Below are 24,657 nucleotides of genomic sequence, written 5' to 3' on the forward strand. Positions count from 1 at the left end.
CCTCTTCCCAGGGAACTTTGGGAATTGTAGTTCTGTGAGGGGATTAGGAGTCTCTGGACAACTCTCAAAACAGTTCTGAGAGTTTATTAGCTACAACTCCAAGGATTCTTTGGCAAGCCGTGACTGTGTAAAGTGGCATAATACTGCTTTCAATGTACAATTGTACCTTGGATCGCGAATGCCTTGGCTCCCGAGCGAATTGGCTTCCAAATGATCGAAACCCGGAAGTGATTGTTCCAGTTTTTCAATGTTCTTTTGGAAGCCGAACATCCGACATGCTTCTGCGGCTTCTGATTGAGTGCAGGAAGCTCCTGCAGCCAATCAGAAGCTGCGCTTTGGTTTTCGAACGTTTTGGAAGTCGAACAGACTTCCGGAACGGATTCTGTTCGACTTCCAAGGTGCGGCTGTACAGTGCAGATGGGGGCTGAGACCAATGCAGTCTTTGGGACACTTAGCTAGCTCCCCACCCGCTTCGCTTAACACCCAAGTGTGCTGAAGCATTCCGGAGAACTTTTTTTAATGACATTTTGGTTATACCTGGGCTGAGTTACTGCAACAATATACACCCACGGTCACAAGTAAAATGATGTATTTAAGAGTGATATATCAGCTACAATTAAAAGGAAACACAGCATAGAAAAGAACAGAAGCCACTGAAAATAACCCAATCAAAGCTAATGATTAACGCAAAGCAACCACACCTCACATAAATTGTGCCCCTGCTCCAAGACTAATGTGAAGCCTGGCACTGCATGTCATCTGCAAGTTTGCTATAATTGGGGGTGTACGACGAGATGGCTGCTCGCAAACAGTCATCCAGATGTTTAGGCGTCAGCCGTGTTCTGTTTTTTGACTTGATAAACTTTCTGGCAGAGAAAAGGGACTCGCACGGATAAGCTGACCCAAAATAAGAGTTTACCTTTGCAGCAGTCTTTTTCAACAAAGGGAACTTCTGGGAACCAACCTGATTCCAAAAGTTGTCGTGGCCTGAATGAGATTTCAAAACCAAGTCATTTTGCAAGTCCACAATCTCCAGCTCTATTTCCTCCAGCCCAGCTTGGCAGAGTTCTGCAATGGCCATGGCAGTCACTGTGACATCGATGGAGTCGAATGGGTTTGCAAAAAAGGACACGACAGGCTCAATGTCAATGAGCTGCTCAAACTGAGTAAGGAACTGCTCTTCCAGGATCTCCAGGTAGCCCACAAACGGCACGCCATTGAAATCATTCTCTCCAATGACTTGCTTCATTGAGGGGAAGTAAAGGAGCGATTTCCTCTCCAAGTGTGACTTCCACAACCTCAGTTTATCTTTGAAGGCATTGACTGCAGTGACCATCCCAGAAATATGCTTGTCTTTACCCTGAAGCTCAAAGTTCAAAATGTTCAATTTTTGCATCAAGTCAGCAAGGAAAGCCAAGTCCATTAACCAAAACCTGTCGTCAAGTTGTTCAACATACTGATCTTTAGACCTAAAAAACTCCTTAATTTCTTCAATCAGGTTTAAGAATCTGGCCAGAACTTTTCCTTTACTCAGCCACCTGCCTTCAGTGTGTAAAAGGAGATCATTGTGCTCAGCATCAACATCTTCCAGAAGGGCTTTATAAAGCCTGTGTTTTGAGGAGACGGCCCGGATGGAGTTTATTATCTTTTTAACCACATCCATTATGTGTTTAAACCGGAGTACTTTAGCACATAATGCTTCCTGGTGAATGATGCAGTGATATGAAACAAACTTTGGAAAAGATTCGTCCTGCTGGCACTGGGCAATAAACCCACCGATACACCCTGTTGCTGCTCCCTCGTCAGTGGTGATAGACGACAATTTGTGAAGAGGCAAATTTATTTCCATGGCAAAGTCTTTGAAAGTCTGAAATATATTCTCACCTCTTGTCTTTCCTTTCAGAGGTAATATTCGGAGTAGCTCCTCTATCACAGAAAGATCACTCAAAACCATTCTTGCAACAACTGCCATCTGAGACGGGTCTGTTATATCTGTCGATTCATTAAACTGAAGTGCGAACCAAAGGCAATTCTGAAGATCACTTTGCAGTTGATAATCCAAGTCTCTGGATATAGACTCAATTCTTCTTGTGATGGTGTTTCCAGACAGCTGCAATTTTTGAATCGCTGCAAGTATTTCTTTTTTATTAGGGAAACCTTCGAACATTGAGTCACCGGCGGTCAAAAATATCTCTTTCAACAAGTCCCCATCCACAAACGGTTTTTTCCTCTTTGCAAGCAAGCTTGCAATTTTAAAAGATGCCATCGTATTATTTTTGGATTGCACCACAGGTCTGGTGGCTGGTGTCGGTGGAATCGCCAATTTGGATTTCATTTCATGGACCTTTTTTTTCCGAAGTTCGGAATCTAGGGGATAATCTTTTGCAAAACTGCTGTGGTTTCTTTCATAGTGTCTCTGGACATTGTGCTTCTTTGAGACGGCAACAGTTGAGGAGCAGACTAAGCAGACGCACTTGCCATTCAGATCCACAAAGCAATACCTCTCTTCCCACTCCTTGTTGAAAAAGTAAGTCCTCTGCCTTTTAACGGTCGGCGGCTCACTTATTTTAACAACAGCTGGTATAGCAGGGGGAGGAAAAGAAGAGAACGTCAGTTCAGCTACTATTCACATGTATGGCCAAACTTAAATAAATAAATTAAAAAATCCTTATTAAAAAGCAAGAGTAAACTAGTGCCGGAGTAACTGATATAGGAGGCAAATCAAGTCTCTAGAAAACAGTCAGTCACCAAAGTCAAAGAATTAAATGACTATATGAAAAAGCAAGTAATTATACAATAACAACACACCCAGGAAATCAGAGTCCAAATTCTACTGCTGCCATGGGGTCCACTTTGGCTGTGCCTCTTACACGCACCAGTGGTGGTTGGTGCCCACTGAGATTGGTAGGGGGAAAGGCAGGAGGACCAACAGTAGGTGGAGCCAGAGCCAATGACAGGCAGAACCAATCACGGTACAGTGGTGCCTCGCAAGACGAAATTAATTCGTTCCGCGAGTTTTTTCATCTAGCAAATTTTTCGTCTTGCGAAGCACGAAATCCCATAGGAATGCATTGAAATTCAATTAATGCATTCCTATGGTCAAAAAAAGGGACGCGGGTGGCGCTGTGAGTAAAAGCCTCAGCGCCTAGGGCTTGCCGATCGAAAGGTCGGCGGTTCGAATCCCCGCGGTGGGGTGCGCTCCCGTTGCTCGGTCCCAGCACCTGCCAACCTAGCAATTTGAAAGCACCCCCAGGTGCAAGTAGATAAATAGGGACCGCTTACTGGCGGGAAGGTAAACGGCGTTTCCGTGTGCTGCGCTGGCTCGCCAGATGCAGCTTTGTCACGCTGGCCACGTGACCCGGAAGTGTCTCCGGACAGCGCTGGCCCCTGGCCTCTTAAGTGAGATGGGCGCACAACCCCAGAGTCTGTCAAGACTGGCCCGTACGGGCAGGGGTACCTTTACCTTTACCTATGGTCAAAAAAAGTCCAAACAAATCCAAATTTGGTACAACAAGAGTTTATTAAGTGCTCTTTAAAGTCACACATACTGTAAAGAGCATTTCAAAAATTGAAGGAACAATAAATTAAGTTTCTAAACATGACAGAAAAACATTTAAAAATCAACAAAGTGTACAGTACATTTTCTAAGACTCTGGGGGACAACTTGAAGAAGGTTCCTCTTCCACTCTTTGCTTCTTGCTGAAGAACCTGTCCATGGTCTGCTGCTTCATCCGCCTTTTCAGCACCTCCCTGAAAGGCGGCATGACCCTCGTATCAAAAGTGTTCGCAAGGTCATGTGCCACGTGCTTGTCAGGGTGGTGCCGCTGTGCAAAAGCCTGCACATCCTTCCACTTCAGGCAAATGTCCCTCAGTTCTTTGGAGGACAGCCGTTCCTCAGTTGCTTCCTCCTCTTCCAGCGAGGCCTACTCCTGCGCAGCCTCTGCCTGCAGTTCGACCAGCTCCTGGGTGGTCAGCTCGTGGTCGTGCTCCTCCACCAGCTTGCTGATGTCCTCCTCTGTGACCTCCAGGCCCATGGTCCTCCCCAAGGCAACAATGTCCTGCACCACTGTTGACTCTGGTGCATCAGAGTCACTTGGTGCCACACAGTCCGGCCACAGGCTGCGCCAAGCGCAATTCAAATTTCTCTGGCTGATCCCGTTCCAGGCTGTGGTGATCATCTTCAAGCAGGTGACGATGTCGAAGTGGTCCTTCCAGAATTCCCGCAGGGTGATGGTGGTGCAATCAGTCACCTCGAAGCATCGCCTGAAAAGCTCCTTGGTGTAGAGTTTTTTGAAATTGGCAATGACCTGCTGATCCATCGGCTGGAGCAGTGGCGTGGTGTTAGGCAGCAGGAACATGATGCTGATGAAGCTGAACTCCTCCAACAAGTCCTCCTCAAGGCCTTTAGGATGAGCAGGAGCATTGTCCATCAGAAGCAAAGCCTTCAGCGGCAGGTCGTTTTCCAGCAGGTACTGTTTGACAGCAGGGCCAAAAGCAAGATTCACCCAGTCCACAAACAGCACACGTGTGACCCAAGCCTTACTGTTGGATCGCCACATGACACTCAGCTGCTCCTTGTTGACCTTGTGTTTCTTGAAGGCCGGTGGGTTCTCCGAGTGGTACACCAGCAGGGGCTTGATCTTCAGGTCGCCGCTTGCGTTGGCACAGAAGAGCAGGGTCAGACGGTCCTTCATGGGCTTGTGGCCAGGCAACTTGGCCTCCTCCTGTGTGATGAAAGTCCTTTTGGGCATCCTCTTCCAAAACAGCCCGGTCTCGTCGCAGTTGAAGACCTGCTGTGGAACGTAGCCCTCCGTCTTCACAACCTCCAGGAACTCCGCTGCAAAGTCTTCAGCCGCAGAAACTTCAGAACTGGCAGCCTCTCCATGCCTGACCACGCTGTAGATTCCAGATCTTGTCTTGAACCGGTCAAACCAGCCTCTGCTTGCCTTGAAGACTTCTGGCTCGCCTGAGGTTCCTGGCTGTTCCCGGACGAGGTCTGCGTACAAGGCCTTGGCCTTCTCACAGATGACGGCCTCAGTCACTGTGTCCCCTGCACGCTGCTTCTCTTCTAACCAGATGAGCAGCAACTTCTCCACCTCCTCCAGAACAGCTGGGCGGTTCTTCACGATCCTGGTGACTCCCTTGGCTGCATCAGTCGCAAGGATCTTCTCCCTCATCTTCAGGATGGTCCCGATGGTCGATGGATTCCTCCCGTACTCCCTGGCGAGGTCTGTCACACGCATTCCACCGTCGTGCTTCCGGATGATCTCCTTCTTCATTTCCAGCGTAACCTTCTCCTTCTTCCCCTTGCCGGCCTCTGCAGCAGCAGTCTTCTTGGGTCCCATGGCAGCACAGCTCCTACCTTCGCAAACCCAAAAAAATAATAATCAGTGCTTCACATCCAAAAAATTCAAAAGCACACAGCCACCCACCACACAGAAATTCAAACCCAGAACCAAGTCCTTGAATTCCAAACACCCCAACCCAAAATCCAAAAACCCCCAAAAAAGTTTTAAAAGTTTAACTTACCGAATGGCTGCAAAAGAAGTTTTGGAAAAGCTTCAAAATCACCAAAGTCTTCAAAAACCTCAACTATTCCCCCAGCCACCCACCACACAGAAATTGCAAACCCCTCCCCAACTGTTCCCCCAGCCACCCACCACACAGAAATTCAAATCCAGAATTTTTTTAAAAAAAACAGCAGAGTTGCCCAATGGTCACAAAAAATCATAAAAATTCAGGAAAAAAACACACAAGCTTCCAGATTCTTGCAAACCCCTCCCCAACTGTTCCCCCAGCCACCCACCACACAGAAATTCAAATCCAGAATTTTTTTTAAAAAAAACAGCAGAGTGGCCCAATGGTCACAGAAAATCATAAAAATGCAGAAGAAAAAAACAAGCTTCCAGATTCTTGCAAACCCCTCCTCAACTGTTCCCCCAGCCACCCACCACACAGAAATTCAAACCCAGAATATTTTTTTAAAAAAACAGCAGAGTGGCCCAATGGTCACAAAAAATCATAAAAATGCAGGGAAAAAACACACAAGCTTCCAGATTCTTGCAAACCCCTCCCCAACACCAAGTCCTTGAATTCCAAACACCCCAACCCAAAATCCAAAACCCCCCAAAAAAGTTTTAAAAGTTTAACTTACCAAATGGCTGCAAAAGAAGTTTTGGAAAAGCTTCAAAAATCACCAAAGTCTTCAAAAACCTCTAAAAAGGCTACCACACCGCGTGCTATGAGTTGCTCCTCGAAGTCAAGTCGCAACTGCACCTCTTCAAGCAATGCACCCTGGGTATTAACGGTTTTACGAAAAAGGAAACAAACTTGCAAGACGTTTTCGTCTTGCGAAGCAAGCCCATAGGGAAATTCGTCTTGCGAAGCACCTCAAAAAACGAAAAACCCTTTTGTCTAGCGAGTTTTTCGTCTTGCGAGGCATTCGTCTTGCGGGGCACCACTGTAGTTCTAGTTTTCCCATCTTCCTCTCTGCTGTGTTCTACAAGGGAAAGACTGAGCCTAAGGAGGAGAAGCTGATAGGCAGAGCAGCTGCCTGGACTGAGTGAGGGTACAAAAAGCAGGCAGGTAGACGGAGAACCTTGTGGGGGCCACGCACAACCCGCTACTCTTGAGCATGTTTAGGTTCCCTCCCCTGTGTGGATTATTTCCATGGGTAGTGAGCTGCATACTCACAGTTATGTTCTTTCCACACACCCTTATTTTAAATCATTTCTCTCCTGTGCAGATTTTGCAACAAGCTTCAGGATTTTAGAATTTTAACTCCCCCCGCCCCCAAACACGGCACTTACGTTTTTCGCTTCTTTTCCTTATTTTCCCTATTTTCCCTTGGACTGTGATTTCATGATAGTCGCCGTCTTCAGAAACGGGGGATTTAGTCCTCCTTTTATGGTTTATTTCAGTCTTCCTTTTCTGCTCTTCACTCTTTTTGCACCGCCCTCTTTCCGGCGACATCCCTCGTGGTTCTCCTTTACTCTCCACTTCCCATCTTTCGCCTCCTGGAATAAAGACAGGAAAGGGATAAGCAAGTTTAAGAAATGGGCCCCCAAAAATAATTGAGCTACAACTAGCCATTGTGATATAGGAAGGACTAAAATATTAGATGGGAGATTGTTCCTTCAATTAAGTGACAGCTGCCATGATATAGTTGGACTAAGATCATGGAGACCAGGGTTCAGCTCCCAGCTAACCAGATGACCTTGGATCAAACACTGGTTAAGGCAGCCTTTGCCAACCTGGTGCCCTCCAGATGTTTTGAACTACAGCCCATCAGCTGTGCTGACTGGACTGATGGCAACCGTAGTCCAAAACATCAGGATGGAGCCAGGTGGTTAAAGGTTGGGCCATCAGGTTAGAAACAAATGTTATTTTGGGTTTGTAAACAGGTCTCAACAAGAACCAGGGAAGAAGACACATTACCTAGAGGGGCCATGATCCCACAGCTCTTCATCACGAGCTGCCTGTGCACAGCTCTCTGTTCTGGATCCAGCAAAGCCCGTTCCTCCTTAGAAAGGTACATAGCAGCCCCCTTCAAGGTTGCCGGATCCTGGGGGGAGAAAGATAAGAACCTTTCCTTCTTAGGAATATAACAAGAGATGTTATCTTTCAGCAAAAGCTAAAAGGCAAGTTCAGGGGAAGTAACTGGGCATTTTGTGCAAGATTCAAACCTTCACTGAGTGGCATCAACAGATGTAAAGGGGGACACGACAGCGGTTTAAAATGATGCACAAAGTGACCTTACTGGAAGAATCCGTGATCAGAAAGAGGAGGAACATCAAGAAGAGTGGAAGAAATTTAAGGAATACTTAGCTAAATACTATTATATAAGTGGAAATACTTGCAAGCACTAAATTTGGCTTAGGATTAAAGTATGTTGTACTGTATAGTATTATGGATTGAGAATATTATGAAAAGAAAATAAGTTAGTAATTTGAACACGTTAATTTTATTAGAGTGGATATTGGAAAACTGCTAAAATGAGATTTAATGAAAATCAGTTAGGAAGGATTTGAAGAAGTCATTTAATAATGGAATTTAACTTGGATTTTTAACCGTAAGAAGTTTTGTATCTTTGTTTTTCTTTTTAATATGTTTTGTTATTCGTTTGTTATTTTGTGTTGTGTTATATCTGTTATAAATTTGGAAAACTACCGTAATAAAAAAAAATTGGGGGGAAAAATGAAATAAAATGATGCACAAAGTGGAGACAGTGGAGGGAGAGAAGTTTTTCTCCCTGTCCCATAACACTACAACTTGCGGGCATCCAATGTAGCTGAATGTAAATTCAGGACAAAAGAAAGCACTTATTCTCACAGCAGAAGACGCAGCCAACTGGATAGGTTTTAAAAGGGTTAGATGAATCCATGGAGGACAAGCCTATCAATGGCATGTTCTGCCTCCTCTCTGAAGGCAGTATGCCTCTGGGTACCAGTAGTTGGGCATCACAAGTAGGGAGAGTGCTACTGTGCTCACGTCCGGCTTCTGGGCGAATGTGAGAGCAGGTGCTAGATTAGATGAATCCAGCCGGCCTCTTCTTACGCCCATGAGAGATTTGTTCAGGTCTAGGGAGGTGAAAGGACAGAAGCACACAGTCCGTCTTAAATCAGCTTCCTCAACAATCCTCGCCCCCTACCTTATCAGGCTGCCCGGAAGCCGTTTCTCGTCCACCGCACAGAAGAGATTGCTGAGCACGTATTGCTGGAAGCATTCCATAGCCTGTAAGAGACAAAGTGGTGGGAAGCCAGTTGCACATGATGGAGAACCTGTGGTCCTCTAGGTGTTATTGGGCTCCATCCCCCATCATCCCTGGCTATTGGCCCTACTGGCTTAGACTGATGGGAGCTGTAGTCAGACATCATCTGGAAGGCCACCCACATCACTGCAGTAACATATCATTGCTTCAGAGATTTAAGTGGTGCATGTCAAAGCACACAAGAGTGTTACAAAACGTCTTGTCAAAATACATTTATACCCATTTTATATTTAATTTGGGTGAAAACGCTCTTCCCCATTTCCATCTTGGGCACAAATCAAAGTGCTGGCAAAGTCTTCCAAGTACGGAGCACGAGCACATTTTTTTGAATTATGGCAAAAGACTGGAGACTTGGAAGACCCAGGGAGGCACAAAAACAGCCCACAGGTTTCTTACATCCTCAGTACGAGAGACCAAGTTCAAATCCATACCTTGCCAGCTGGTCCCACTGTCACCCTCTGGCATGATCCCCTTTCGTAGGGGGCTGTGTTTGGTGTCTGTTGAAGTCTTCTCAGCCTCGGAGAAATCAGCACCAAACAACCCCTGCCCCTGAAAAATCAACAAGATCCGAGACACTGACTAGGGCAGGGGTCTGCAACCCGCGGCTCCGGAGCCACATGTGGCTCTTTTACACCTTTGCCGCGGCTCCGGGGCGGATACTAGCGAGGGGAGGAGGCGCATTGTGCGCCCCGACACTCCCCACTGTGGCGGGCACTGTACTGGCTGTGACGTTGCATGGGGGCGGTGCGTGCGTTAGTCACGCACCATCCCGGCGTCACCTTCCTGCCCGCCCGCTACATTGTAAGGGGCATGTACGCTGGTCACTGCATTGAAAGGGGGCATGTACACTGGTCACTGTTTTGAAGGGGAGTGAAGAACACACACACACAAAAAGGTAACTTGTTAATTTAACGTTTATTTCTATGAGGAGGAGTAATTCTGAGGGGTCAAACAAAGAAATAATTTTAAAAAGTGACAAAAAAGTTATTTTTATAATGACGAGTTTTGCGGCTCCCAGTTTTTTTATCTTCGGAAACGGGGCCAAGTGGCTCTTTTTGTCTTAAAGGTTGCAGACCCCTGGACTAGGGAGAAGACATTGACTAGAGAGAAAAGGAGTGATCAGAAGCAAAGGCCTTGGGATTGCAGATATTATTTCCCCAAAGAGCTGGGCAATTAGTGGGGAGTTTTAGGGTATCCTCCCTCACATTCCTGGGCCCCTGGAACTACCGGGACAAAGTGCTCTCACCTGTTGCTCTTCCTGCTTCTTCTCTTCTGCCTGCGTCAGGAGGAAAATCTCTGCCAGGGCGACTGCCTGGGAACTGGTCTCGGCTCCACATTCTCTGACCCAGCGCTCCATCTCCGGTGGAAGGATGGTCAGGAACTGCTCCAGGATCACCAAGTCCAGGATCTGGATCTTTGTATGCTGCTCTGGCTTCAGCCACTGATGGCAAAGGTCGTGGAGGCGGTTGCAAACTTCGCGGGGGCCCTCTGCATCTTGGTAGCGGAACTGCTTGAAGCGCTGGTGCTGCACATCCGCTCGGAGCAAGTTCTCGCTCAGAGTCTTCTGCATGGTTTTCTCCCAGGATTCCCCGCTGCTCCCAATCTTGATGTTTTCAGGGCTCCTTCCTGATTCAAAGGCAGCGGAGTCTTGCTCTTCCATCTTGGAAGCCTCCAGCGTGAGAGAAGGCTTGCGTCTTTTGCCTGCCAGCTTTTTGTCTCAAGGCAGAGATATCCCTAACTAGTGGTGTTGCCAAGGCCTGCAAAGCCAAGACATACTTCTGTTAGGTCCATTAATGCCCCAGGCAAGGAAGGAAGATTTCTGCCCAACAAATATGGATGATTCCTGCTACCAACATGGACTTATCCCAGAAGGAAAAGCAGTGAATGCCTTTGGCTGAAACCCTGAACCTCCTTCACCCACTTTCCTCCATCTGGCAACCCCTTTTCCTCACTGCCTTGTTCTCCTTAAGCCTGTTACTCTTAAGCTACTGTGAAAATAGTTTAAATCAAGGCTGCTGCTTGATGGTTGCAGGGTGGTTGTTGTTGCTGTTTTAGCAGAAACTTGGGGGAACTGAGTTCCCCTACCTTTTTAAAATTAAATAATAATAATTATTTTGTCTGGGGATGCTGGAACAGATATACAGTGGTACCTCAGGTTAAGTACTTAATTCGTTCTGGAGGTCTGTTCTTAACTTGAAACTGTTCTTAACCTGAAGCACCACTTTAGCTAATGGGGCCTCCTGCTGCAGCCGCGCCACCAGAGCACGATTTCTGTTCTCATCCTGAAGCAAAGTTCTTAACCCGAGGTACTATTTCTGGGTTAGTGAAGCATATGTAACCTGAAGCGTATGTAACCCGAGGTACCACTGTACACCCAATGCCTGAACCAAAAATCCACCTAGATCTGTAATCAATAAAATTGTGGCCATTTCTAATCCAGATCATTGCCTGCTTGAGTTTATTAATTACATTTAGCCCCTGCCCGGGGGTGAGGGTGGGGTGGCGGCACTGTGACTGGGGCCACAACAAACTTACTTTGTGGTGAGTTCCCTCACCTTTTCTCCAGGAAAAAAAAGCACTGGGTGGGTGATACTGCACTTTATTAATTATCTGCCTTTTTGTCCAATGGAACTCACAGAAAACTGCCCATTTCTAAGGAAAACCCATTTTATTTTCTCTATTTTAGTGATATTTGGAGAACAATGTAAAACAAAGTAACATTTCTCTGGTATACTGGCAGGGTACATGCAGGTTCTCTTTCTCGCGCAGCTGAGAACTGCCTTGTAAAAGCAAAAGCAAAGGTTTGCACAGGAAAGTAACCAGTTCCCAAGCAGAGGAATCCTCAAGCTCTGCAGCAACCGAGACCGACCACAGAATCACAGAATTGGAGAGTGGGAAGGGACGGCAATAGAAGTGGCAAATAGAAGGGGAAGAAATGGAGGCAGTGAGAGATTTTACTTTCTTGGGCTCCATGATCACTGCAGATGGTGACAGCAGTCACGAAATTAAAAGACGCCTGCTCCTTGGGAGAAAGGCGATGGCAAACCTAGACAGCATCTTAAAAAGCAGAGACGTCACCTTGCCAACAAAGGTCCGTATAGTTAAAGCTATGGTTTTCCCAGTAGTGATGTATGGAAGTGAAAGCTGGACCATAAAGAAGGCTGATCGCTGAAGAATCGATGCTTTTGAATTCTGGTGCTGGAGGAGACTCTTGAGAGTCCCATGGACTGCAAGAAGATCAAACCTATCCATTCTTAAGGAAATCAGCCCTGAGTGCTCACTGGAAGGACAGATCCTGAAGCTGAGGCTCCAAGACTTTGGCCACCTCATGAGAAGAGAAGATTCCCTGGAAAAGACCCTGATGTTGGGAAAGATGGAGGGCACAAGGAGAAGGGGACGACAGAGGAGGAGGTGGTTGGACAATGTTCTCAAAGCTACTAACATGAGTTTGACTAAACTGCAGGAGGCAGTGGAAGACAGGAGTGCCTGGCGTGCTCTGGTCCATGGGGTCAGGAAGTGGCGGACACGACGAAACGACTAAACAACAACAACAAGGGCCGGCGAGGGTCGTCTAGCCCAACCCCCTGCAGTGCTGGAATCTTTCGAACCCACGACCCTGAAAGTAAGTATTTCACGCTCTACCGACTGGGCTCTCTCTTCCCTCTTGTTTTCAGCATTCCCCTTTAAAGGAAATTGCACCCTGCTTAAAAATACGGGCCCCCCCCGGCAGCACTGCTCTGCCCCGTGCAAAAATGCACCGGAGGAGGCGAGGTTTGTTCGGTTCTCAAAGGGGGTCGCTCATTCTAATCGAAGTAGAGGCATATATAATCGAAGAACCAAGTCGGTTCGTTTTGCGCCCGTTTTTTAAAATCGCCGAATGCAAGAGGCCTGCTTGTTTTTGCAGAGAGGACGACTGAAAACGGATTCCCCAATACTGCGGGGAGCGGGGAATGTTGCCCAGGCTCCCTTCCTTTGGGGCGAAACAGAGAGCTAGGCTCGCCTCGCCCTTCCCAGCTCTGCATAGGACCCCTCCCAGTTTGCAAGCGACCCACATTTCTTGTGCCTTTTCTCTCCACTCACTGGCTGGGCTCTGGGCCAAGTATCTCCCTCTGGGGTCTTCCCGCCCCACTACTAGCTTCTCCCCCCCTCCGCTCTCTCTCTCCTTGCAAGCCTCCCGGGGCTCCCCTTCGCCCAGATGAGCCCAGCGCCTCTCACCAAATCGCCCCGATGCAGCTCTCGGCAAAGACAAAAGCCGCTCTCTCTCCCCCGATGGTGGATCCGGGAGGGGAACGGGCTTCGTGGGGACGGGCATTGGATATGGAGGACGCCCCTCCTCTTCCCTCTCCGCCCCCCTCCGAAAAAATAAATAAATCAACTCTCCACTCTAGGAATCGAGCTCCGTCGAGCTAACCCTTAGAAGGCGGTGCGGCAGGATCCTTCCTCGGCGCGCATTTAGTGGTCGACAGGCAGGAAGCGAGCGAGCGAGCGCGCTCCCTTTCCCCCCTGCCACTATGCAGCGTGCGCGGCGCAAGATGGTTGCTCCTTCGCCTCTCTTGGTTTGCAAGGAGGAAGCTGGCAGTGCAAACTACAGGACGGGGTAGGGCGGTTGGTGGTGGGGCGATTCTCTCCCCCCCCCATCTCGTGCAAAAGTGACTTCAAAGTGATATAGAAAAAATAGAGGTGGTTGGCTTTTCTGCCCAGCTCTCCAAGGGACTGAGCCCCTCAAGTCCATGATTGGTCAGAGATGAATGATGGAGGCAAGATGCAGTGAAAGCAAGGCAGGTCTTTATTTTTCTGTTGCAACAGAGTTCCCTCCCCTCCTTGCCAAGAGGAAAGAGAGACCCCGAACCAAGAAGAAACATCTCTTTAAGGGTTTGCATTTTGGCATGGAGGAGGAGGACAATCCGTTCCACAAACAGTCAGAAATTCATCACAGAGCCTAGGGCTTGCCGATCAGAAGATCAGCGGTTCAAATCCCTGTGATGGGGTGAGTTTCCATTGCTCGGTCCCAGTGCAAGTAGATAAATAGGTACCACTCCAGCAGGAAGGTAAACGGCATTTCCATGCACTGCTCCGATTCGCCAGAAGCGGCTTAGTCATGCTGGCCACATGACCCAGAAGCTGTACGCCGGCTCCCTCGGCCAGTAAAGCGAGATGAGCGCTGCAACCCCAGAGTCATCCGCGACTGAACCTAATGTCAGGGGTCCCTTTACCTAAGGTGGGGTTACTGTGACTCAGGCAGGTCAAGGGGTGATATTCTTGAGGATTTAGCAAGTTTTACATTGTTTACACAAAACGTTAGCATGTGGTAAGACCATTGGGATGCCCATCAGACATCCCTCAATGCAGAGCATCTGGGCAAACAATGACATTTAATACAAAGGAGGTTCATAGATATAGAAGAGGGGTCCCTTCTGGAACTTCCCCTGATTGCTATCTGCCTACCTGTTCTCAGGCAAGGGGGATGAAGGAGGCAGGGGAAATACTTAAGAGTCTTTAGGAGAGCCCAGATGGCTTTTGGATTGCTCTCCTGTACTGTTTTAGACATGCGGTTTATATACTTACATATGTGTGTTTACTTTGTGCAGTTATCAACATTTATTCTATATTTAAGACCTTAGAATTCCTATAACAAAAGCAATCCATTACAATCTATTGCAGCCTAACAGGATGGCTCCTCTGGAATTTGTCACACATACACACTCATGCCCCCTTGCACACACATGGACATGACTTTGTAAAATCTGAGCTTGGCTAAAGGTAAAGGTACCCCTGCCCGTACGGGCCAGTTGTGACCGACTCTGGGGTTGCGCGCCCATCTCGCTTAAGAGGCCGGGGGCCAGCGCTGTCTGCAGACACTTCCGGGTCACGTGGCCAGCGTGACGAAGCTGCTCTGGCGAGCCTGCACCAGCGCAGCACACAGAAACGCAGTTTACCTTCCCGCTATAAAGCGGTACCTATTTATCTACTTGCACTTAGGAGTGCTTTTGAACTGCTAGGTGAGCAGGAGCTGGGACCGAATGATGGGAGCTCACCCCGCCGCAGGGATTCGAACTGCCGACCATACGATCGGCAAGTCCTAGGCGCTGAGGTTTTACCCACAGCGCCACCCGCGTCCCTCGAGCTTGGCTACCCAGAGCTTAAATACATGGCCTTTCACGCAACTTTCTAAACGCATGTGGAGGGGATTCCTAACTTGGTGGCTTGGGGGAGTTCAAATGCAGGATGAAACTGTATCAGTATAGGACACAGTATTTTACATTGACATAGGGGACAATCCTGTATTATACAGGATGAGGCGCTGCTCTGGGTTTGCTCTGCCCCGTCCCCCCAGCAAATCCCACCTTGTTGTGCCCATCTAGAATGCAATACAGTGGCAAAAGCATGTTTATAATTGTTAGAATACCAGTTGTCAGAAGAGACATATCACTTTGTTTTACATTTAATAAATAAACATATAAAATAAAGGAACAAACTGTTTTCATCAGGAATGTAGGGGTTTTTATGCATTATGTGAATTTATGCATTATGTGAATTAGTTGGACAATACGTTTCGACAAGTCAGAGAATTAAGGTTTTTTTTAAAAAAAATCAAGTGTTATAGTAAAAACAAAAAAACATCTGGAGGGCAGCAGGTTGGCAAATAATCCATGGCCCACAGCTAAAGGAATCCCCCCCTCACTTGACAGTCGCCTCCTCTTCCTTCCCTGGTTGCTAGCTGGAGTGCTCCACATTTGCCTGGGGCAAGTATTTGTGCCCTGATGCACCTCACTTAACAGAATAATGTCTTAGGCTTTCCAGGCTTTGGTAGCAACTACAATAATCTTTGCAACAAACAACAAGCATACCGGTATTTTCCTTGAAACAAAGATTGGTGTTTCTTCTTGGAGGAAACAGCTTCTACACACCAGCTTTTTGGATTGTCCTATTACATAACTGGGATGTGACCTAAACCACTGAGCCTCTCAGGCTTGGCGACAGGGTGAGCTCCCATAGCTCTGTCCCAGCTTCTGCCAACCTAGCAGTTCAAAAGTACACCAGTGCAAGTAGATAAATTGGTACCACTGTGGTGAGAAGGTAAAGTGTTTTCCTGCACTCTGGCACTCATCGGTGTCCAATTGTGCCAGAAGTGGTTTAGTCATGCTGGCCACGACCCAGAAAGCTGTCTGTGGACAAACATCAGCTCCCTCAGTCTGAAAAGCGAGATGAGCGCTGCACCCATCGCCTTTGACTGGACTTAACAGTCCAGGGGTCCTTTATCCTTATGACCTTCATGTTTTCTGAGAAGGGAACCTTTTCCTTTTGTTTCAGGGTCTGTTGACCTTTGCAGAGGCTGGTGTATTTACCGTATTTTTCGCTCTATAACACGCACCCGACCATAACACGCATGTAGTTTTTAGAGGAGGAAAATCCGTAGGCATGCCACCCGTAGGCATTCCCTCTATAACACGCACAGACATTTCCCCTTACTTTTTAGGAGGAAAAAAGTGAGTGTTATGGTGCAAAAAATACGGTATTTCACTAAGCAGGAACAGGCTGTGCTTGGGTTCTTAGTAGAGAGCTCTGCAGATGCAAATGATGGAGAACAGTGGGATCGTGGCCATTCCTGGTAAATCTCCCTCTTACTTTCTCTGGTAGATGATCATATCCGTTTACAAGATTAGCAGGGTTATTTTTATTTCCTAAAACGTTTTTATTTCACAGTTCCATATAACAAAAAATGCTAACAGTGATTAGACACCAACACAAATATAACATATATAAAAATACACAGATCTGTGTAGAGCTGAAAACTTACAAAATGTTGCTTGAAAATTACTCATATTCTGTATTTTTACCACTCTAGTCAATACAGTGGTACCTTGGGTTATGAACTTAAATGTGTTCCGGAGGTCTGTTCTTAACCCGAGGCGCACTTTGGCTAATGGGGCCTCCCGCTGCCGCCGGCACACTATTTCCGTTCTCATTCTGGGGCAACCCAGAGCAGCTACTTCTGGGTTAGCAGAGTTCGTAACCGAAAGCGTTTGTAACCAGAGATACCACTGTACTGTAATCTCATCTTCAAGTGTGTCATCTGCTTGTATTCTTTAGTACATCTCAGATGCTTGATTTGTCTTCTCCTTAGTTTTTTCAATAAATCACTTGGGAGAAGATCCTGACCAGTGAAGGCTTTTAAGGTAACTCTCCGAGCATTGTCCATGCAAAACATAAATTTCTACACCCCCCAAGCTGCAGTTCTCCAAATATTTATTGAGTTACATATAATATTTTGCCTTTTAATGTGAGCATTCACAAAACAGCCTACCACTGGCCTTACATAATTCTATTCCATCATCCTTTGGGTCATGCATGCTGGGGCTGATGGGAATTTGAATCCAACATCTGGAGAACCAAAAGCCCCCCAGCACTGGTACAATGAACACATACCGTACATTTGGCAAAGCTACAATGAACACAGGGAACTGCCTCCCACAAGGTTTACCACTGGTCCAAGACAAAAGCAACTGGGACATGTCTTGACTGATCAGCTTGTGAACCTTCTACCCTTTCTCTATCAAAGTAGTTCTTACGTTACATAAAGCCTTCAAGATTCAGCTGCAAGTCCAGTGGTACCAATGAGCCTCCTCTGTTCTGACACTACAGAACACTTTTTGGCTTTTTTCTGTGACACAAAACTGGGTTCTCGGTTTCTCTCACAGAATGGGACACACCATATACCACTGTTCTGGGTATGTAGTAATCTCTGATCTGCTCCTCCACTAATTTAAGGGGGAAGCATTTTTCAAGTGACATTGCACATTCACCTTCCTAAATGCCGCTCATAGTCAATCCAGCTACATACAGCACAACTGTGTGCTTAGTTTGTGCATGAAAACCCCTCTTCTCATGGGCCCCCGTAAGCCAGATCTTGGCCTGGGTTAAGAATGTCCACGGCAGAGCCCCTCCACACAGTATTGTATCAAACTTAGATGACGCAAATGTGACACACAAGAACAAAAGTCACAGCTTTGTTTCTATATATTTATTTTAAAAGTGAAAATTTGACAATGGCTTCAGATGGCGCCTCTTGGGGTTTTGAAGTTCATCCCTACAGTAGGCTGTGTGACCTGCAGGTTGGATAGGCTGCCGAAGTCCTGGAAGAAACACAGAACAGGGAACACTTAGCAAAGACACACCAAGCAGATTTCAGTGTTGATAAATAAAGAGGGCATTCCCTTATCCTGACTAGCCGAAGGAATAATGTCATTTAACTTTTGAGACTAACTTAAAAGGTGTACAAAACTGACACAATAAACAACAGCACTTTGTATTTGTGGAGAACACAATAATGATCTCCCAAGCAGTCTGGCTTAGCCAACAAGATCCAATGACCATTTAACATTCAAGAAAAATGCCCCCAAGAGTACTTTGAATACTGCTGCCTGGCAGAGTACTAAAAAAAAATGCATGCACAGAGAACATTGCATTGACAGTGATTCTCAAGAAGTAGCTAGCTGACCGTTAGAAGAGCAGTTCCTATTGGGAGCTGTGCCAATCCCCTTGCCCCACTCACCAGGAGCTTCAACATCTCCTTGGTATCAGGGTCCACTTCAATGATCTCCTGATCCAGGGCAGAGACCTGATGGGGAAAGACATAGAGGTTAGATTTGTTTTAAATAGCGGTCAACAGACTATAAACACAATTAACACCAGGGCAACACAGCACATGTATGTGATACAAACATTATACCAGACAATGGTTCTGTAGTCTGCTTGAGGCCACTACTAATGACCGGCTTAAAAGAAAAAATGGAGGAGGAGCACCCCCAAACAGTGTGCCAATAGCAATATCAAAATATACACCAGTCCACAAATGACACTGGAGTAGATTTCTCTGGTATGGGAATGGGCTCTGTACAATCATCTCCCAACTTTACAGTCAATAGTTTTCATTCTGGTGCCATCAGTCACACTAATCCCTTAACTAAGGGAACACATATTAGGATTGTAGCATATATATGACAATTTCCCTCCACCTATGTACAGTTACCGATCATTAAGTGCATTGTGACAGCAACAAAGGTTGTAAGCAGATAAATTCATGTATAACATGCCAGCAGTACCAAATTAGATGGACTACAGTCAAAACTTCAAGATTTGGGCTGCCTTGCACTATCTTCTGCAACTTTCAGAAGAAAATGAAAATGCCTAAAAGGAGCAGAATCTTCTTGACAAAAGCCTATCACCAGCAGCTACAGAGCTCTAAGAATAGATCAGGAAAGGGAAGGGACAGGAGACAGCACTTGGCCAACACACACAAACACACCCCAGAGTATGGCGACTGGGAAAGTATTTCATAGTTCATCAAAGTAACCTGAAGGGCTATTTCTATTGTTCCATTAAGTACCCAGATTCTTGGTCTACCAAGCATACACAAGGATCGCCCATGACAACTGCTCCATGCTTAACAATCTAGGCTTATATTTACCAAAATACTAATTAGAAACATCAGGCAATGACACATTTGAAACATGATTTTACATAAACAGAGGAGCCAGTGTGAGAACAGCAATCTTCAGTACATGGAAGCAAATTACTGGGCAGGAAACATGCACCAGACACTCCTCACATTTCACTTTCCCAACTGCATCCTAGAAGTCATACCAGTGGTATCCTAACTAGGTGTATAATCCACCAGAAACAACACCAAGTCCCCAGGAAGTGACCTCAGTCTCGATTCATTCCAAAAGTACCAAAGGTCTGTCGATTACAGGCTTCTTGGAGCTTGCTTTTTTAGCCAGAACAATGGTAAGCATTTCATAATACTTCTTCATGCTACATTTTTAACAAGGCTTGTATTGTATTGCTTGTATTGGCTACTCTCAATAGGATCAATAAATATGCTGCTTTAAACTGTGAAAAGGCAAGTTGTGAATGAACAAAAAGCCCTTGGTCCTCTTCCTACAAACACTCATAAGAAAGCCAACCAATGCCAATGCAGATCAAGGGAGAAACTAGCCCATTCCTCCTATGCAGCTTAAGTGAAAATCCACATCAATCAGATGGGTAGTGCCTAAACAAAAGTGAAATGGCAGCCTGTATTCAGTCCTAGTCAACTAGGGTTCTGGCCTAGAATTTGGCTACAAGCAGTCAGAAGAGACACTGACATTGAAAGTTATTAGAAAAGAAATGGGAGTGTTTTACTGAGAGGTTGTGTACCTAAGCTGTTTTGCTATGATGTTTCTCTGCAAAGAGATTACCAGTCACTAGTTTTGAAAATCAGGAGTAAGGTTTTTGTCATGACACAGGTAGATAAGAGTCTAGCAAAACCGCCCCTTATTACTAAGAGGTGTTAAAAAAAAAATACAAAAAAAAACCACAGCATTTGAGAAGTCTCAAGCAGTGAACACCACACTACTGCATTAAGCACACACAAAAATTGTCTGAAAAGCTCAGGGTTTGGAAGGGATGGAAAGAAGCCCCCCAAACACGGGAAATGCTTTCAGGAATTCTCTGCCTGCAGTATCAATGATCAGGCCACAAGGAACAGGCCACAATCACTTTCGATGCAGGTTCATCAGTCCTTCTCCGTGTCAGTGAACAAGCACAGCATATCCTAGCTACGACACAAGCTGCTGAGTGCCATAGCTCAAGCTTCCATGCTATTCCACCTGCTAGTTACCTGAGGCTACAGAGCTGAGGGGAAGCACATTCTGGCCTCCGCCAGTAGCCAGGTGATCTAGGGCCAACTAGACGGCTGCACCCCTTGCCTTCCAGAAAGATCATAGCAAGGGGAGATCAACCTACTCCCATCCATTTGCCAGTGAAGAAGCAACTGTTCGGAGGCTTGCTTTCCTCTTCTCTCTCCGTTCCTTTTGTAACATTTGTATTAACTATGGGCCTGTGGACAGGGATTGTCTCAGCTAATAATGTAAGTACAGCACTTAGAAAATGGTAGGAACTTTGTAAGTGTTACCTAAGATTACAGACAGCCTTTATTAGACTAGGCTCTATACTCCAACTCAGGACCAACTCAGACAACAATATGCAATGCTAGTTTCAGATCCAAGTATGCCATCCTAGTGTCCATCACCCTTTTGAGGCATTTCTAACTGGCTTTCAGCATTACATTCACCTGTGACCTGATTTGTTCATTGTTACAACACTGGGAGATAGAAGTTGAGTTAGCAGTAAGGCCACCTAGGTGAATGCTGCATTTCTTAGAGAGCACCTACAGTATGCCAAGTGTACTGGACCAAGAATGTCAAAATAATACATGCAACTTCTCAAAGCATGCAAAAAAAGGAGAGGCAATAGATTCATTGCTACCTGAAGAGAGTGGAGAATCTATGCACCACAAGTAACTCATCTGAGCTTTCAAAACCTACCTCAGGGACATAGTTGTCTCTTCTTTCTCTTTCCTCTTCCTGCAGTTTGATGGAGATGCCCCTAACTGGTCCTCTTTGAATGCGTTTCATCAAATGGGTAACATACCTGCAAAGAGACGGGTGTCTGATTAAGTTTGACTGTGATTCTCTCAAGTCCCATTAAGGTAAAACTAAAGACACACACAAGAAATAAATCTTCCACCCGTTCTAACCTTCTGGTTAATTAAGGAGAAGCCCACAGGAGTGTCTGAGAAGCTCAGGGTTTGATAGGGATGAGAATTAACCCTCCAAACACGGGAAATGCTATCAAGAATTCTCTTCCTGCACTATCAATGACCAGGCCACAAACAAGACCAAAATCACTTTCGATGCAGGTTGTTAAGAAAGGTGTTTAGCTCACTGGAACCTCCCCAGAGCAGTTGGCTGTAATATTCCCATGGTGTCTCCTAGCATGTGCTAGCAGATCAGAACCAAACAACCTACCCAGCAACTTTATTGCGCAGCTTTTTGCTAGGGATGATGGCGATCTCCTCACATACTCGCTTGTTTGTGTGGAAGTCATTCCCAAGACGGGTATAGTATTTTTCAATTATGACCCGGGCGGCCTTTTTCACCGTCTTTGTGCGCACTCGTCCCTGGGAGAGTCAAAGGACAAAAAAACCCACAAAATCAGCAAGATGCAACAGAATGACTACACAATAAATTTTGCAAGGGGCTTAAAATCTTTAGCCTAGCCTTTTGTAAAGAGTGGAAGAATCCCCAGGCAGCTTCCCTCTCAATGGCCCTACTATTGAAACACTCAGGTCCAGAACATGGTGCACTGGAAACAAATAGGGAGCAGTGGCAAGGTGGCAGACATGTGCAGCCTTATCTCAAAAGGGTTCAGAAAAGGTGACATTGGTAGAAACAGTCCCTTTGAGGCAGTCTTTCCCAACCTGGGGCTCTCAGATGTTTTTGGCTACAGCATCAATCAACTCCAGTCAGCATGGCCAAACACCAGAGATCATGGGAGTTGCAATCCAAAACACCTGGAGAGGACGCGGGACTTAAGAACAACATGCTAAGGCTGCACATTCACAACTTTTTGACTGATGTTTAAACACAACTTCTGTCAGGAGTTCGTGCAACTGCATTTAATAGTTAATGACTGTTATTAAATAGAAGGGAAGATTGTTTGCCTGGCATGTGTTGCACTGTGCTACATACAAACACTATGACTTGTGTCACTGCTTAGGCCATGGTTTGGCAAAGATGAGACAGAAGCCTCTAAACTTGGGGAGCAGATTCAGTAACTCATACGGCAAAGGGTCAACACTACCCATGCATGGCCAGAAAACTTAAAAAGCACCACTACCCCCAGGCACAGTAGGGGAAAGGTCTCAAGTCCTTGCCCTGCCTTAAATTGTCCACAAATCCAGGTGGGTCGCATCCAAATGAAAGAGTGAACAAACCTTAGGCGTTTTTGCAAGGGTAAGAGCCAGGGTGAGCTACCTTTCAACTGAATTTTTAATGGTCGGGCAGCTAAGGTCGAGGAAGACTTGAGGTGAGAATACCATATTTAAGAGACATACTCCAGACACCTTTTCTCCTATACCTGAATCGTAAGCCTAAAATCCTCTGGAACCTTTCCCTGGTATGCAGATGCATTGCTGAACAAGAATATGCACATGCTGCCCCATCACGCCAAAGGGAAACTTCATTCTGCCCGATTTCTCACCGTCTGACAGATGCTCGGGGAGCAGGGCGCCCCAAGGTCCGGAAAGAGAAGGCGGCCGCCCTATGCTCGGCTCCTTCCCAATCCTTCCTTTCCCCTTCTCTCCCATCGCGAGCGAACAGAGGCCTACGAAAAGGTTGCACCGATCGCCTCCGCCGCCATGACAGAACCCGATCTCCCACTGGATCTCCCAGCCGCCGCCCCGCACCCCCCCTAAATGCATGGAAGGCCTGGCCGGCCTAACTACGGCCTTGGAGCCTTCACTCAAGGAATGCAGCCATCTCTATACCGGAAGAAACAGGGCACCCCCCACCCCCTAAGTCGGGTTCAGCCCGCAGGGACAAGAAGTGGGGGCTTAGCCTCTGGACTACCGACCGGGCGACCTGCAGCCCCCTCCGCCGGTGCTAGTTCCACCCCGCATTCCCTTCCCAATGGCCCCCCGGCGGCGGATGGCTTCGGATTCCGCCGCCCTCCTGCTCACCATGTCGACGGCGGCCGGTCGAAAAGAGGGCAAAGCATGCCGGGAAGAGAGCTATAAAGCGTTGGGGGCTAGAAGGACCAACCAAGGAAAACCGCGCCGCGCGTCTCCTCAGCGCCGCCTAGCGGCACGGAGGGAGCTTTTTACAAGCCGTCGTGATATAGAGGGAGAGAGAGTTGGGGCGTTTTGCAGCAAACCTTCACTTCCGGCTCATGTTGGACGAAGGTGACTGAAGTCGTAGGAATCCATTCAGAGTAAATCCCCGCTTTGCGTTGCCGTATTTGAAATTGCTGGCTGTTATCCGATTTCATTTATTACTTAAGATATTTATAACCCGCCTTTCTCCCGCACTGGCATTCCCTCCAGAAAGGTCCGTTTCTCGCTTAATCATCGAATCATATAACACAGTAGAGTTGGAAGGGACACCCCGGGGTCATCTAGTCCAACCCCTCCTGCAATGCAGGAATTCTGCCCACAGCCGTCCCTGGGTGTGCTCGAACCACCAACCGGACACACTGTACCACTGTGGGCACTGGCAAATGGATGAGTTTACTCCAGGCAGCCCGCCCAAGGCATTTGGGCACCTCAAGCGAACCCTAAAATAGCTCCCCTCGCCTGCCAGGGAAGAAGGGGTGCTTGAAGATCTACATCAGGAGCGGGGGGGGGGGTAAAGATACACATCAGGATCATGCTGCCCCTGTGGATCCTGCCACCTGAGGCAGTTACCTCGCCTTGCCTCATGGATGGGTCGGCCCAGACTGCAGATGAACTACAACTCCCATCAGCCCCAGCAAGCACAGTCAATTGTTAGGACTGGTGGGAGTTGTAGTCTTAACTCCATCTGGAGAGCTGCACGTCTCCCAGTGCTGTTTTAACTGCCCCTCAATAGATTTACTGCCTCTCTTTAGGTGTTGAATGCATCTCCACCTCCTGACAATTTGGTTGTCAGGAGACATTTAAATGAACAGGAGCCCATTGGGGGCGGGAGAGGGGGTGGCAAATCATCCCCATCTAACATAATTTCAGTTTTAGGAGTACAGGGTTATTTCAAAGCCTTGCAATAAAATCTAAAATCTGAAGTCCTTTACAGTCTTGACAAGACAATTAGTTTGTTCAGTTAATTTGTCACTCGGTTTATCAGTATCAGCTCAGTTACTCTTGTTCTCTGGGCAGTACATAAAAATATATATTTTAAAAACATACACACACAAATACACAATGCTTTTTTCTACTCATTTTTCAACTCATTTTCCTAATCATGTTGAAATACTGCCCCTCAATGAGGCCAAACTTTAGTGTGGTATAGGGGTTAGGGTGTTTGATTAGC

At 46.7% G+C, this 24,657-nt stretch overlaps 2 protein-coding genes and 2 non-coding genes across 6 annotated transcripts; all 4 read right to left on the reverse strand.

Moving 5' to 3' along the window:
• Positions 1 to 572: 572 nt before the first annotated feature.
• Positions 573 to 13,311, reverse strand: LOC128401934 (tigger transposable element-derived protein 1-like). 3 transcript variants are annotated; one of them, XM_053365584.1, is made up of 8 exons: positions 12,986 to 13,175; positions 10,017 to 10,527; positions 9,202 to 9,319; positions 8,651 to 8,733; positions 7,438 to 7,564; positions 6,810 to 7,016; positions 3,640 to 5,362; positions 2,492 to 2,577 (listed from the first exon to the last, which is right to left on the reverse strand). In XM_053365584.1, the coding sequence occupies exons 2-7, from the start codon at positions 10,428 to 10,430 to the stop codon at positions 3,924 to 3,926; spliced, it is 2,388 nt and encodes a 795-aa protein (XP_053221559.1). In that variant the 5' UTR covers positions 10,431 to 10,527; positions 12,986 to 13,175; the 3' UTR covers positions 2,492 to 2,577; positions 3,640 to 3,923. The 3 variants fall into 3 exon arrangements, with proteins under 3 accessions (XP_053221558.1, XP_053221557.1, XP_053221559.1); XM_053365583.1 differs by lacking the exons at positions 3,640 to 5,362; positions 12,986 to 13,175 and adding an exon at positions 13,182 to 13,311 and having other exon boundaries at positions 573 to 2,577; XM_053365582.1 differs by lacking the exon at positions 3,640 to 5,362 and having other exon boundaries at positions 573 to 2,577; positions 12,986 to 13,172.
• A 4,466-nt stretch (positions 13,312 to 17,777) lies between these two features.
• On the reverse strand, positions 17,778 to 23,458 carry RPS17 (ribosomal protein S17). The gene is made up of 5 exons (XM_053364901.1): positions 23,334 to 23,458; positions 21,622 to 21,773; positions 21,139 to 21,244; positions 18,324 to 18,389; positions 17,778 to 17,904 (listed from the first exon to the last, which is right to left on the reverse strand). Exons 1-5 carry the CDS (start codon positions 23,334 to 23,336, stop codon positions 17,824 to 17,826), a joined length of 408 nt encoding a protein of 135 aa, XP_053220876.1. The 5' UTR covers positions 23,337 to 23,458; the 3' UTR covers positions 17,778 to 17,823.
• LOC128402232 (small nucleolar RNA SNORA71) lies at positions 20,191 to 20,324 on the reverse strand. The gene has a single exon (XR_008327630.1). It is a non-coding gene; the product is annotated as a small nucleolar RNA SNORA71 (small nucleolar RNA).
• LOC128402233 (small nucleolar RNA SNORA71) lies at positions 21,383 to 21,514 on the reverse strand. Its single transcript, XR_008327631.1, has one exon. It is a non-coding gene; the product is annotated as a small nucleolar RNA SNORA71 (small nucleolar RNA).
• Positions 23,459 to 24,657: the final 1,199 nt, after the last annotated feature.

Source organism: Podarcis raffonei, chromosome 14 (assembly GCF_027172205.1).
Source record: "Podarcis raffonei isolate rPodRaf1 chromosome 14, rPodRaf1.pri, whole genome shotgun sequence".
NCBI classification, from domain to species: domain Eukaryota; kingdom Metazoa; phylum Chordata; class Lepidosauria; order Squamata; family Lacertidae; genus Podarcis; species Podarcis raffonei.

Bases quoted from the DNA above. Each gene is read 5' to 3' on its own strand.
- LOC128401934 (XM_053365583.1), bottom strand. From the start codon at position 10,430: ATGGAAGAGCAAGACTCCGCTGCCTTTGAATCAGGAAGGAGCCCTGAA. The intron at 9,320-10,016 runs GTGAGAGCACTT...TTGATTTTTCAG, and splicing joins AGAAGCAGGAAGAGCAACAG to GGGCAGGGGTTGTTTGGTGC. The intron at 7,017-7,437 runs GTAATGTGTCTT...TCTTTATTCCAG, and splicing joins TGGGATCATGGCCCCTCTAG to GAGGCGAAAGATGGGAAGTG.
- RPS17 (XM_053364901.1), bottom strand. The intron at 18,390-21,138 runs GTAGGTTTTGAA...TTTCCCCATCAG, and splicing joins GAGACAACTATGTCCCTGAG to GTCTCTGCCCTGGATCAGGA. The intron at 17,905-18,323 runs GTGAGTGGGGCA...TGTTTCTTCCAG, and splicing joins AGGAGATGTTGAAGCTCCTG to GACTTCGGCAGCCTATCCAA.